Source organism: Salvelinus sp. IW2-2015, linkage group LG15 (genome assembly GCF_002910315.2).
Source record: "Salvelinus sp. IW2-2015 linkage group LG15, ASM291031v2, whole genome shotgun sequence".
Taxonomy (NCBI): domain Eukaryota; kingdom Metazoa; phylum Chordata; class Actinopteri; order Salmoniformes; family Salmonidae; genus Salvelinus; species Salvelinus sp. IW2-2015.
The window spans coordinates 23,856,455-23,870,332 of record NC_036855.1 but is presented as its reverse complement, the minus strand read 5'-3'; the positions used below and the strand labels follow the sequence as shown (position 1 = coordinate 23,870,332).

Here is a 13,878-nt window from a genome sequence, read left to right as displayed (position 1 = left end):
TGCTAAGAGTATGCTGAGGTCGTGGTGACATAGTGGCAAACACAAGCCACCCCTTCCACAGCATCTGCTGGAGCATCGCAGTACGATATATTTTACTCAGGATGTTTCGTCATTTCTTACCCAGATGCAATGAGGCATTACATAAACACCTAGTTTACATTCATGATGATGTCCTGCTTTAGTGTCGGTGTGTCTTGGCATTTTATTGAGTATTTAATGTGATGTATTATTGGCTGGTGCAATCAAAGATAAAGATGTGTTTCCATTGACATCATCGGTGTCACTGGTGTAGAGAGGAGTAGGCAGGAGGCAGTCACGGGTGTAGAACTACTGAGTTTATTTAAGGACCAGAGATCAAAGCGGGACGAAACCCAAACGCTGTTGTGCTCAAAATATATCTTCATAAACAAAAAGGCAAATGGCAAAACCAAAGTGCAAAATATAAAGTACTCAAGTAACATTTGCAATGACCGACAAAGACCACTGGCAGAGGGAGTATATACAGTTGAAGTCGGAAGTTTACATACACTTAGGTTGGAGTCATTAAAACTTATTTTTCAACCACTCCACAAATTTCTTGTTAACAAACTATAGGTTTGGCAAGTCGGTTAGGACATCTACTTTGTGCATGACACAAGTAATTTTTCCAACAATTGTTTACAGACAGATTATTTCACTTATAATTCACCGTATCACAATTCCAGTGGGTCAGAAGTTTACATACACTAAGTTGACTGTGCCTTTAAACAGCTTGGAAAATTCCAGAAAATGATGTCATGGCTTTAGAAGCTTCTGATAGGCTATTTGACATAATTTGAGTCAATTGGAGGTGTACCTGTGGATGTATTTCAAGACCTGCCTTCAAACTCAGTGCCTCTTTGCTTGACATCATGGGAAAATCAAATGAAATCAGCCAAGACCTCAGAAAAAGAATGTAGACCTCCACAAGTCTGATTCATCCTTGGGAGCAATTTACAAACGCCTGAAGGTACCACGTTCATCTGTACAAACAATAGTACGCAAGTATAAACACCATGGGACCACGCAGACGTCATACCGCTCAGGAAGAAGACACGTTCTGTCTCCTAGAGATGAACGTACTTTGGTGCGAAAAGTGATAATCAATCCCAGAACAACAGCAAAGGACCTTGAGAAGATGCTGGAGGAAACAGGTACAAAAGTATCTATATCCACAATAAATCAAGTCCTATATCGACATAACCTGAAAGGCCGCTCAGCAAGGAAGAAGCCACTGCTCCAAAACCACCATAAAAAAGACTACGGTTTGCAACTGCACATGGGGACAAAGATCTTACTTTTTGGAGAAATGTCCTCTGGTCTGATGAAATAAAAATAGAACTGTTTGGCCATTAGGACAATTATGTGGATATATTGAAGCAACACCTCAAGACATCAGTCAGGAAGTTAAAGCTTGGTCGTAAATGGGTCTTCCAAATGGACAATGACCCCAAGCATACTTCCAACGTTGTGGCAAAATGGCCTAAGGACAACAAAGTCAAGGTATTGGAGTGGCCATCACAATGCCCTGACCTCAATCCTATAGAAAATTTGTGGGCAGAACTGAAAAAGCGTGTGCGAGCAAGGAGGCCTAAAAACCTGACTCAGTTACACCAGCTCTGTCAGGAGGAATGGGCCAAAATTCACCCAACTTATTGTGGGAAGCTTGTGGAAGGCTACCTGAAACATTTGACCCAAGTTAAACAATTTAAAGGCAATGCTACCAAATACTAATTGAGTGTATGTAAACTTCTGACCCACTGGAAATGTGATGAATGAAATTAAAGCTGAAATAAATCAGTCTCTCTACTATTATTCAGACAATTCACATTCTTAAAATAAAGTGGTGATCCTAACTGACCTAAGACAGGGAATTTTTACTAGGATTAAATGTCAGGAATTGTGAAAATCTGAGTTTAAATGTACTTGGCTAAGGTGTATGTAAACTTCAACCGTATACTGACTTCAACTGTATACAATGATAGAGTGGGGATTGGAACCAGGTGTATGTAATGATGATGAGTTAAGTCCGGGGCTGATGAGTGAATTGCGTTTGCCAGCAGTAGGTTCGGCAGCAGCTAGAAGGCCGGTGATGCCGAACGCCTGAGCTGGACAGGAGGGAGAGCCAAAGCGAAGGCTGGTGTGACAATCGGTGTGCATCGTTTCATTTTGACCAATTGTGAGTAGGAATTGCCTACAAATTGCTTAATTGTCTACTAATTGGTTGATTATGTAATTGGAAACACTTATTTCCTCTATATTTTTTACTACAAAACATAGAAATGTGCCATTTTCACATATGTTGATGTTGGGATGGTGCTGGAGATGAATATGAAGTTGAAACATTTCGAAGTTTCCCTTTAACATTACTCAGTCTTTTCATCATTAAGCATATATTCACCGACTACTACTGCTAACCATAACCATTTTTCCCCACTCAGATTTTTTGTTATCACTTTGGACCTTAGTGGGGGAGCTGAGGCTGTATCGCGGTGTGATGACCAATCAAGACTCGCTATAGCTTCCAGTCCCATTGGATTGGGTGGTGATGCTAAATTTGAGGTTACACCAACATAAAAAACACCCTAATCTGTGAGGTGTAAGGCTCGTTGAGAACTCCATGAACACGGTTATGCCTAAGATTTTTAGAAGCATTAGACTAGAACCGTGATACTGTTTGACTTCTAAGTTTGAACATTAGTCATGAAGATTAGGCTATTTAGATTTTTTCCAAATGTGATGTGGTTTTATTGGGATTTGGCTCAATCTTCCCCCCTCTCCCCTGTAATTATTCTTTCCTCAGGTCGTTGCTGTAAATGAGAACGTGCTCTCAGTCAACTTACATGTTAAAATAAGGGTAAAAAATATATATATATTACCTAGCATGCTGTTGGCGATCAGCTGTTGGCGATCAGCTGTTCATTGCCTCTATCGGAATGTTCTGTTAGAGTTTATTTCAGACACTCTGGAGGCTTATTCTAGTAATCTATGGGGTCTATTTATCTTGTTATCAGGTCCTCTATCTTGTCTCATGGCTTACCAGCATATACCGTTAGACATAAGCTTCAGCTCAGGTAGACTTTTTTGTAGGTCTAGGTTTTAGATGATCATGTCACTCACCGTGCACGCCGTGTATGCTGCAGATGTTCAGCTACTGCTGAGCAGTATCAGTAGTGACATTACGCTTTGGATAGCACAGGTGGTTATATGTAGCTACCGTTTTAGTTGGAGGCGTTACCATGCACGCCTCCAACTCAATCCTCAACTTTGCAGATGACACAACAGTAGTGGGCTTGATTACCAACAACGACGAGACAGCCTACAGGGAGGAGGTGAGGGCGTTCAGAGTGTGGTGTCAGGAAAACAACCTCTCACACAACGTCAACAGAACAAAGGTGATGATCGTGGACCTTAGGAAACAGCAGAGGGAGCACCCCCCTATCCACATCGAAGGGACAGAAGTGGAGAAGGTGGAAAGTTTTAAGTTTCTTGGCGTACACATCACAGACAAACTGAAATGGTCCACTCACAGACAGTGTGGTGAATAAGGCGCAACAGCGCCTCTTCAACCTCAGGAGGCTGGTGAAATTTGGTTTGTCACCCAAAACCCTGACAAACTTTTACAGATGCACAATCAAGAGCATTCTGTTGGACTGTATCACAGCCTGGTACGGCAACTGCACCACCCTCAACAGCAAGGCTCTCAAGTGGGTGGTGCGGTCTGCACAACTCATCACCGGGGGCAAACTACCTGCCCTCCATGACACCTACAGCACCCGGTGTTACAGGAAGGCCAAAAAGATCATCAAGGACATCAACCACCCGAGCCACTGTCTGTTCACACCGCTACCATCCAGAAGTTGAGGTCTGTACAGGTGCATCAAAGCTGGTACAGAGACTGAAAAACAGGTTCTATCTCAAGGCTATCAGACTGCTAAACAGCAATCACTAACTCAGAGAGGCTGCTGTCTACATTGAGACCCAATCACTGGCCACTTTATACAATGCACTCTAAATAATGCCACATTAATAATGTTTACATATCTTACATTAATCATATCACATGTATATACTGTATTTTATACCATCTATTGCACCTTGTCTATGCCGCTCGGCCATCGCTCATCCATATATTTACATGTACATTTTCTCATTCACCCCTTTAGATTTGTGTGTATTAGGTAGGGTTGGGGAATTGTTAGATATTACTGCACTGTCAGAACCAGAAGCACAAGCATTTCACTACACTCGCGTTAACATCTGCTAACCATGTGTATGTGACAAATACAATCTTATTTGTTTTTGGGGGGTTGTTAGTATACTTTGTTGTTATGCTATGTGATGGTAGGTCATGGCTGAGCATGCACTCTGCAACAGTCATTGTCTACTCTTCTCTCTGTACGATGTCTTCTGTTTCATAACCATGTATGCATTTTCTATTCCTACTTTCAGGTAGGCAAAGGCAGCCTTATCATCACGGTCCGATAACAGGGATTCAGTTCATCAATGCTGTCAGGACCCTTCGGCGTGTAGTCCACTCAGGAATCCATCTGTTCGCCTACTCTTTTTGGCCTACTGAAAAGCAACCAACATGCATATCAAGAGTATCTCTCCTCTCTCAGAAGCACAAGTTTGCGTTCACTTTAGGAGTTGGTGTTGGGTTTACAATAACCTTTGCTAGAGGCGGTCTGTTTGATGGGTTCTTCAGTCTGGAATGCACTAAATGTTCCATCGCTTTAATATTTCATGATATCTCAAATGCTATTGTATTATGGGCACCAGCATGTTAACAGTACTTATGCACTCGGCGATGAAGAATTGGCAATGGAACGTCAGTCGTCATAAGAACTAACACTACCTTATCTTCTCTTTCATGTTACGCTACCTGCAAGCTGAGCACGGGCGGCACCTGGCTAACCCTGTTCAACACTGATGCTGGCAACCAATGACAAGATCCTGGAACTCGTCACAGCTCTGGTTCCCTCGTCATGGCTGCTGGACAGTTCTGAGCTACTCCTGCATAGGCACTGCTTCTCAATGGGTCACGGCGTGATCCTCAAGATTATGGGCCATAATCCTGACCTTCCTACGATGTTACACTCAAGTGGAATTCTGAGTGTGGAGCCTACATTAGTTTGGCAGTATTGCTAATATGATCATGATTGTGTCAGCCCTATGGTCAGTAACTATGTTGCTTCTGTTCTGCGTTGCATCTGATACAGTATATAACACTGTTAGCTAAAAGGTGGTTGGCTGGCACCCCGGCGGTGCATCTATTTTGCAGGTGGTTGGCTGGGCTCATAAGTAGAATATACTCATGATCCAAGATGACTGCTCATCTTGCCTCATCGAGGGTACTCGACGGTGCATCGTGAAATAGTCATAGGGCTGCATTAGCCGTATGTCACACATGGTTATTATTCACACATTGGCTTGTAGTCCAGTCATGTATGGTAGAATGACCTTCGCTGGTCTATTGAAGTCTCTTAAACGGCGCTTTCTGCCGTACTCAGTTAATCGTCTGGCTTGGTTTTCTGCTGTTTTGGGGGATTTGATATAGCATCTCATGCTCACTGCCTGTAGTTACATTATCATCTTCATATGACGCTTGGCTCTGGCAGTGAGCTACCCTGAAGGAACAGAGCCCTAACGCCAAGACATGCATTGTTATCTTTTCTAATAAATGGTTAAATGTACATGTGGTGTTTCCTTTCTGAAATCAAGCATAGGCAGTTCAGAAGGGAAACCTGATATCGCACCAATTGGATTCACACTAATTACATGATCTATTTAAGTTGACCAGTTCTACACATGCTTCCTCAATGACGGATGTCACGCGCTGGTGTTTCGTCCGTGCTGCCGTAACTAGCTGTTACTTGCTATGCTTGCTGTTTCTAATATCCCACCACCACAGCCTCCACCTATCTGGGTTCTGTGTTTCTTCTTTCAGAGGATTTGATATAGCATATCGTGCTCCCTGATTGTAGTTCTATTATAATCTTCATATGACGCTTCGCTCTGGCAGTGAGCTATCCTGAAGAAGCAGATCCCTAACACCTAGACATGCATTATGTTTTCTAATAAATCATGTATCATAGGGCAGCAGGTAGCCTAGCGGTTAGAGCGCTGAGCCAGTAACTGAAAGGTCGCTAGTTCAAATCCCCGAGCTGACATGGTGAAAAGTCTGTGCCCTTGAGCAAGGCACTTAACCCTAATTGTGCCAGGGTCGCCATTGACAGTTGTCTCAATACGCACCAACTAAAGCAACGGATGACTATGTTTACACTGTAGACCTTTAACAGTAGAAAATGACTTCCATTTCTACTTTTCATATTGCACTAGAACCAGACCGGGATTCTCTTCGACCATACTAGTCCCAACCAGGTGGGCTGGATCCAGGAGCCAAAGATGAATGAGAAGATCACTGGAAAACATCTCTGGCAGCTTCTCTCATGTAAAAAGGGAAGCAAACAGAACCTGGAAAGGGTGATCAATGGACTCATGAGGCCTGTCAACAGATCAAAAAGCTGAAACAATGGATGTGCGACCACCAAGAAGTATGCCAACTCCCTTTTGATGTGAACCGCTTCACTCTCTACACACAATGGTTGAGAAAAGGAACAATGTGACTAGTAAAAGTATCTTTATTAATGAATGCAAATATTTATTTATAACCACATGTATTTATCAGTGTACCGATAAGTGTCTTAATTATTAAATGCACTCATTTGATTCTAGTTCACATATTGAATATACCGTTTAAAGTAACTGTCCAGTGTTTCCAGATCTCTATGACTTATAATTATTTACAATGAGTGAAAAAAAGTTTCCCTTACCCCCCAAAAAATGCAAGTAAGTATGTTAAAAAGCATCTTTCCTGTGTTGGAATGGTGTGTAGTGTTATGGAACAGAGTCATGATCGAGGGCTAGGCGTACCCCAACAACAGAATGGTGTGGGCGTATACCGGGCATAAAAAATATTAATGAGAGTAGTCTGACTGGCCAGCTCATCCTCAAATAGCTCATTTTTGAAACCGTCTGTTTGAGATACAAGTTTGAGGTGGGGTTTTTGAAGGGTTTGTTATCCAATATATGCTTTGGCCACACAAGTATAGGATGAGTCGACATTATTTGGGTATGAGTTAACAGAATATGAACTTTTAAGTGAGATTTTCACTGTACAGTTAGTTACAGACAATTATTGGATTAAAGAATATTAGCCATCATTGGAAATGCCAGGTATTATACTTGATGCAAATCTGTTAACATGGAATAAAAGTACTATTCAGAAAAAAAAATCAATGTCTTGAACATGAGAGAAACTGTCAAAGAGCAGAAAAGTGTACCGTTGTCATACTTCCTAGACTTGTAACATATGCACTCGGGAATGCAAGAAAGGAGGATATTGATGTTACCTAAAACACAGTACAAAAACACAGAAACCATGCTGGGGAAAAAATGTCTTTACTTTGTAGACCAAGAAAGAGAATATTTACAACACTTATTTACTGTATCTCAGGGGGAACAAACATAGAAAGACTTCCAAAAAGTAATCTCATAAATGAAATCTCCTCTAAAACAAAATAGTTAATCCTTGTTTTATAACTTAAACCAGGTCATGATTCTTGACAAAGGAATATTGGAAACTTTCCCCACATAGTAACTGCTTGGCAAACAAAATGTTTTAATGACATCCATCTGCTCTTGTCCTTTTGGAGTCTTTGCAAAGTTCCCTTAGAATGGAACAGAAATAAAACCTTTGATCTGAATGACACTAGATTCATGTTAGTTGGGATTAGCCCACAGAAATGCTGTCTGATGTGGCCAATACTGTACATGGGGCTCAGAATCAGTAACAATAATACAGTCCCCAGTCATAGGATAAAGGGTACTCCACTCGTAGAGTAGCAAAGAGTGCAAACATTTAGGTGATCACAGTTATTGAGACATGTATTAAGGACTCTCGTAAAGCCCATATAGCCTCTAAAAAAATAACATACATTCAGGAAATACAGAACCAATGGTGCTAAACGTGATATAATTTAAAGCAAATTCTGTTGTGCATCAAAGTAATAAATACAACAACAACAAAAAATACTAAATATCACTCTGTATCGGTCATGAGTTACAGTAATAAAGTATATCCATGTATTTGCTGTTCTGAGGTGCATTGCATTTTTTTTAAATTTTACCTTTATTTAACCAGGCAAGTCAGTTAAGAACAAATTCTTATTTTCAATGACGGCCTAGGAACAGTGGGTTAACTGCCTTGTTCAGGGGCAGAAAGACAGATTTGTACCTTGTCAGCTCGGGGATTTGAACTTGCATCCTTTCGGTTACTAGTCCAACGCTCTAACCACTAGGGTACCCTGCCGCCCCTAATAAAAGAGTAGTTTCTCTAAATGCCTCCCACAATGTACCAATGTAGGTCAGGGTTTCTTAGACTAATAAAGGAGAGACGTGAAATTAAAGTTTCTACTTTTGCAATATGACCTATAATGTTTAACTGTATCTTAGACAAATACGATCTGAACTATGAGAAGAGCTATGTATCTTTGACAGGCTAGCATAATGCTGTCATAAGCATACGTTAGACATAAGGATGACTTGATTATAAGAAACAAAAAAAGAACATCATACATATGCTATGTATGTAACCTGTATGCTTACAGTATGGCTGATGCTTTCTTCAGCTTAAAATATCCTGATTGTGTTTGTTTGTTTATAGGGAACAGCATAAAAAGCTCCCCAGCGCATCCCTGAGAGAACAAGAAGAAAAAAGCAACATTCACCACATAATGTTTGAATGCTCCTATAGCACAAGGTTTATTTGTTCAAAAGACAATGAAAAGGTAGGCTGCAGCGTGTAAGGTTAAATGTGCTTCACACCTGTCCATGGCCTTTTCCAGGAACCACTCAGAGTCCATTAGTAAAGACTGAATTTTCCTTGAGTGAAAAGTGCACCTTTTTCCATGGATAGACTTTGGCTTAACAACACTGAGGATATTAAAGACTTCTTGTATTATTTGAACAGTCCAACCCCCGCAAAAAAGGGTAGAATACCCAGAACGTCTGGCCATAAAAAAAAACTGGGAAACACTCCCACTTCATGGAAGACAACTGTGCATGAGTTTGAGACCCCACCAGAAGCAAAGGCACATGAGCAGAATGATGATGAAAAAACAGTAGTAAGTAGTTACTGAAGGCTTTCAGAGTACTCAAAGCATACTGCCAATCAGTGCTAAGCCTTTTTTTATATCCTTTTAAATAACACTCAATGTATCCACACTCACCGTCATACAACAGAGAAAACAACAACAGAACCAACAGAATCTCAGGACGCTACAACTCATTCAAGAGATATTTCCCTTATATGACAAATCATATGCTGTTTTCTTTGTTTCATACCTTAAATAACAATAAGAGCTAAATAAAAACTAAAATACCAAATAAAACGAGCAAGCACGGTAAAACACCTCTGGTTCAACACCATGTTATTTACCTGCCAAAGTGCCTTCAGAAAGTATTCATTCTTATTCCATTTTTCTTTGCTGTGTTACAGCCTGGATTCAAAATGGATTAAACCTATTTTTTTCTCACCCATCTCCACACAATACCCCATAATGACAAAGTGAAAACATGTTTTTAGAAATGTTTGCAAAATTTATTGAAAATAAAATACAGAAATATCTCATTTACATAAGTATTCACACCCGAGTCAAAACTTTGTAGAAGTACCTTTGGCAGCGATTATAGTTGCGCGTCTTTCAGGGTAAGTCTCTGAGCTTTCCGCACCTGGTTTGTGCAACATTTGCCCATTATTCTTTTCAAAATTCTTCAAGCTCGGTCAATTTGGTTGTGGATCATTGCTAGACAACCATTTTCAGGTCTTTCCATAGATTTTCAAGTAGATTTAAGTCAAAACTGTAACTCGGCCTCTCAGAAATATTCACTGTCTTCTTGGTAAGCAACTCCAGTGTAGATTTGGTCTTGTGTTTTAGGTTATTGTCCTGCTGAAAGGGGAATTCATCTCCCATTGTCTGTTGGAAAGCAGACTGAACCAGGTTTTCCTCTAGGATTTTGCCTGTGCTTAGCTACATTCCGTTTCTTTTTTAACCTGAAAAACTCCCCAGTGCTTAACGATTACAAGCATAATGTTGGATTCTAGTTTGAAATATACTTATTAATGTTACCATACTAAAACTTATTGATTACTTTACATGTATAAGGAATGCATATGTTCAGGTCAATAGAGTGTAAGAACTAGGTGTATGGAAAGTTACTGAGTGAGGAAGGGGGAGTGCAGAAAGTTTACATTCTGTCAAAACATGGTATTGTTAAATCTCATGGCTCCTAAAGAGGGAAGCAAACTGCAACAGTCTGGTTCCAGTCACTGATAAGGTAGAACAGCCGTGGAGCAAGAAGGAGTGAGGAATTTGTCCCGAGGTCGGGTCAGATGAATTGACAAGGAACAGTCCTGTTACACACATTATACTTCCATGCCCATGAAGGTTCTAGCAGGAGGCGGGGCCATGACTACACCAGTGAGAGGAACCAATTAAGTCCGGACTTGCAACAGAGATGTATTGGCTGTTTAGATGTGCAAGGAGTTGACTCAGCCTAGTAGGAGTGTATAAATATATGTGCTTGTGTAAACATGTCTTTTGTCTTTGCAGCTGTTTGACCCAGTGGGGGAATAACTTGGTTTTAGCTTTTCCTAGTCGTCTGTTTGAGTTTTTACTCTTTGTTCAGAACCTAAAAATACCCATAACATGATGCAGCCACCACTATGCTTGCAAATATAGAGAGTGATACTCCGTAATGTGTTGAATTGGATTTCCCCCAAACATAACACATTGTATTCAGGACAAAAAGTGAATTGCTTTGCATAATTTTTTACAGTATTACTTTAGTGCCGTGTTGCAAACAGGATGCCTGTTTTGGAGAAGAAAATACAATTCTGTACAGGCTTCCTTTTCGCTCTAATTACGTTAGTATTGTGGAGTAACTACAATTTTGTTGATCCATCCTCAGTTTTCTCCTATACCAGCCATTAAACTCTGTAACCATGAGGTTGGTTTCCTCTCCGGCAACTGAGTTAGGAAGAACGCCTATTTTTACAGATCTACCAATAGGTGCCCTTCTTTGCAAGCCATTGGAAAACCTCCCTGGTCTTTCTGGTTGAATCTGTGTTTGAAATTCACTGCTTGACTGAGGGACCATACAGATAATTGTATGTGTGGGGTACAGAGATGAGTTGGTCATGTTAAAATCATGTTAAACACTATTATTGCACACAGAGTGAGTCAATGCAACTTATGTGCAAATATTTACTCCTGAATATATTTAGACTTGCCATAACAAAAGGGTTGAATACTTATTGAATGTAGACATTTTAGCTTTTCATTTTGAATGAATTAGTAAAAAAAWTTTTTTTTAACTATTCCACTTTGACATTATGGGGTACTGTGCGTAGGCCAGTGACAAAAAAACTACAATTAATCCATTTTAAATTCAGACTGTAACACAACAAAATGTGGAAAAAGTCAAGGGATGTGAATACTTTCTGAAGGCACTGCAAGCCTTAAAACTAATTGGGAGTTCCACCATCAACAGTGTGGCGAGTTACATTAACAAAGAGCAATGTTATTGCTGTGTTCATAATATGCTGCAAATGTTGTTCGGTGTGGTGTGTATTAATCATCCAAAGTAATGCACCGAGCTTGGGTTGTTGACCGCAAAGCCCAGTCGATGTGTAGGAATGAGAGGTCAGTAAGCTGGATGAGGTCACGTATACAAAGACGTATACAAAAGACCACAAACTTCATGTCCTGTTCTAAATGGTAATGAATAGGGTGGAAGACAGAGTAACTTCTTTGGATTACCTTTTAAGGCAAACTAGTGCTGGTACTTTTCCATTCTGTAGTTTCAAGGTCTTTTTCAATCTGGAGAAGTTGGAGTACTTTGTGGTAGAGACCCTCTGTGGAGTGCTGTACCAGAGGGTACTATGACCATGCACTCTATCTGAATCACTCTTCCCCTCCCCTGGAGGTGCGGCTAGGAGTCTGCAAAGTGACTGTGGGTGTTGGTGACAGCCTGGGTGGCTTCCTCAGGCAGAAGGGTGGGGTCAGTAAGGATGGATGTGCTAGTGCTGAACTGTCGGAGAGTGCTCAGTACCACTGGACAACAGAAAGACCAATCAGCTATACATTCATCACAGTTGACATTTTGTGTGACAAGTTACACAAAACAAGTTACAAAAAATATTACTTTTTTCCCTCCATAAAATAATTTATGAAACAGCAGACAAAGATAAAGAGGAGCTAGCATGCCTCTCAGTAAGGCTTCAGATTGTGCATCTGACTCTTCATAATCCTACTTCCAAAAGCATGCTAATCAGACGGTAGTAATATATAGTCGCTAGTAAAAGTCTATGACCCAGGGAATCGATAGAACATCGCTCAGAGATGCACAAAAACTTGCACAAAAACTGTAACACTTGGTGGAAGCACCCTTGGCAGCCATTACAGCTTTGAATCATTTTGAATAAGTCACCAACAAGTCTTAAGGCAACAAATATCCATTGTTTTTGTAAAAATTGCTCAAGTTCAGTAAATTTGGTTGGGAATCATTGATGGTTAGAAATATTCAAACCGTGGCTCTGATTTTCACACAAATGTAAGTCAGGACTGAGACTGGACCATTCAGGAACACTTAACACCTCTTGGAAAGCCAATTCTGGTTTGTCTTTGGCATTACTTTTGTGTAATTGTCCTGCTGGAAAATACAACTGTATCCCAGGGTTAGGTATTCAGAAGACTGTGGCAGGGTTTCTCTAACTTTTTACCTGGGCTTTGCTCCTTTCATATTTATTTTCATCCTGAAAAACTCCCCAGTCCCTGCCGGTGACAAGCATACTCATAACATGATGCTGCCACCACAATACTTAAATACCTTATCCTGGGTTATGGTTTTATTTTTCAGCGGGACAATTACACAAATGTAATGCCAAAGACACACTATGATGGCTCTCCAATAGGTGTTGAGTGTTCCTGAATGGTCCAGTTTCAGTTCTAACTTAAATTTGTTTGAAAATCAGAGACAAGGTTTGAATATTGCTGTTCATCAATGATTCCTAACCAAATTTACTGAGCAAGATCTAATTTGGTCTATTTTTAGATGTAATTTTAAGGCAGCAAAATGTGCAAAGATGTGTATAGACTTTCACTAGGCACTGTAACCTAGTGAACTGAACTGTCTCCAGTGATGATAATCTCTGACGTCAACATCCCTCCCTCTTAGATTGAGTGTGTGAGAGACACAGGTTGAACAAGAGACTGAAGGAGAATGTGTTCCTTCTTGTAAATAAGTGACAGGGAAAATAGTGTGTGAGACCATGTCACATCAGGAGGCAAATCTTTCCTTACAAAGAAAAATGGGGGTGAAATGGACTATTAGACATTCTAAAAAAAAAAGAAGTATATCGTACATCACACATACTGTACCATCTAACACCTACAGACAACCAGTCATTCAAGTCAAAATCATAGTGAAATGCTGTAATCAGTGGTATTCAAAAAATGTTCAAACTTTTTCAGGCTTACGTGTCTTTTTGTCGAGCAAAATTTTCTGAGGAAAGTAATACACAGAGTACAACAAACTTCGTTGAAATACGTCAAGTGTCCTTATAGGTATATTTGGCATTGAAAATGTGAATCCAGCTGTATAGCCTATTGCCTGTTTCTGTTTACGAGTCTTTTATTAAAGAATGTGAAACAATGTGTCTGTTTGTTGCTTTTCGTTAAATCATGCATAGCTGTTCTTTATATGGCCTAAAATAAATGTGTTCATATGGGCAGA

At 40.2% G+C, this 13,878-nt stretch overlaps 1 protein-coding gene across 1 annotated transcript in view; it reads right to left on the bottom strand.

Annotated features, from left to right (window-relative positions):
* Positions 1-7,465: 7,465 nt before the first annotated feature.
* The window catches only part of LOC111974538 (MLX-interacting protein-like), a 55,114-nt gene continuing 48,701 nt past the window's right edge, over positions 7,466-13,878 (bottom strand). Inside the window, exon 17 of the mRNA XM_024002297.2 lies at positions 7,466-12,197. Coding sequence (XP_023858065.1) covers positions 12,076-12,197 — 122 coding nt within the window. The 3' untranslated portion in view covers positions 7,466-12,075. The remainder of the gene's footprint in view (positions 12,198-13,878) is intronic.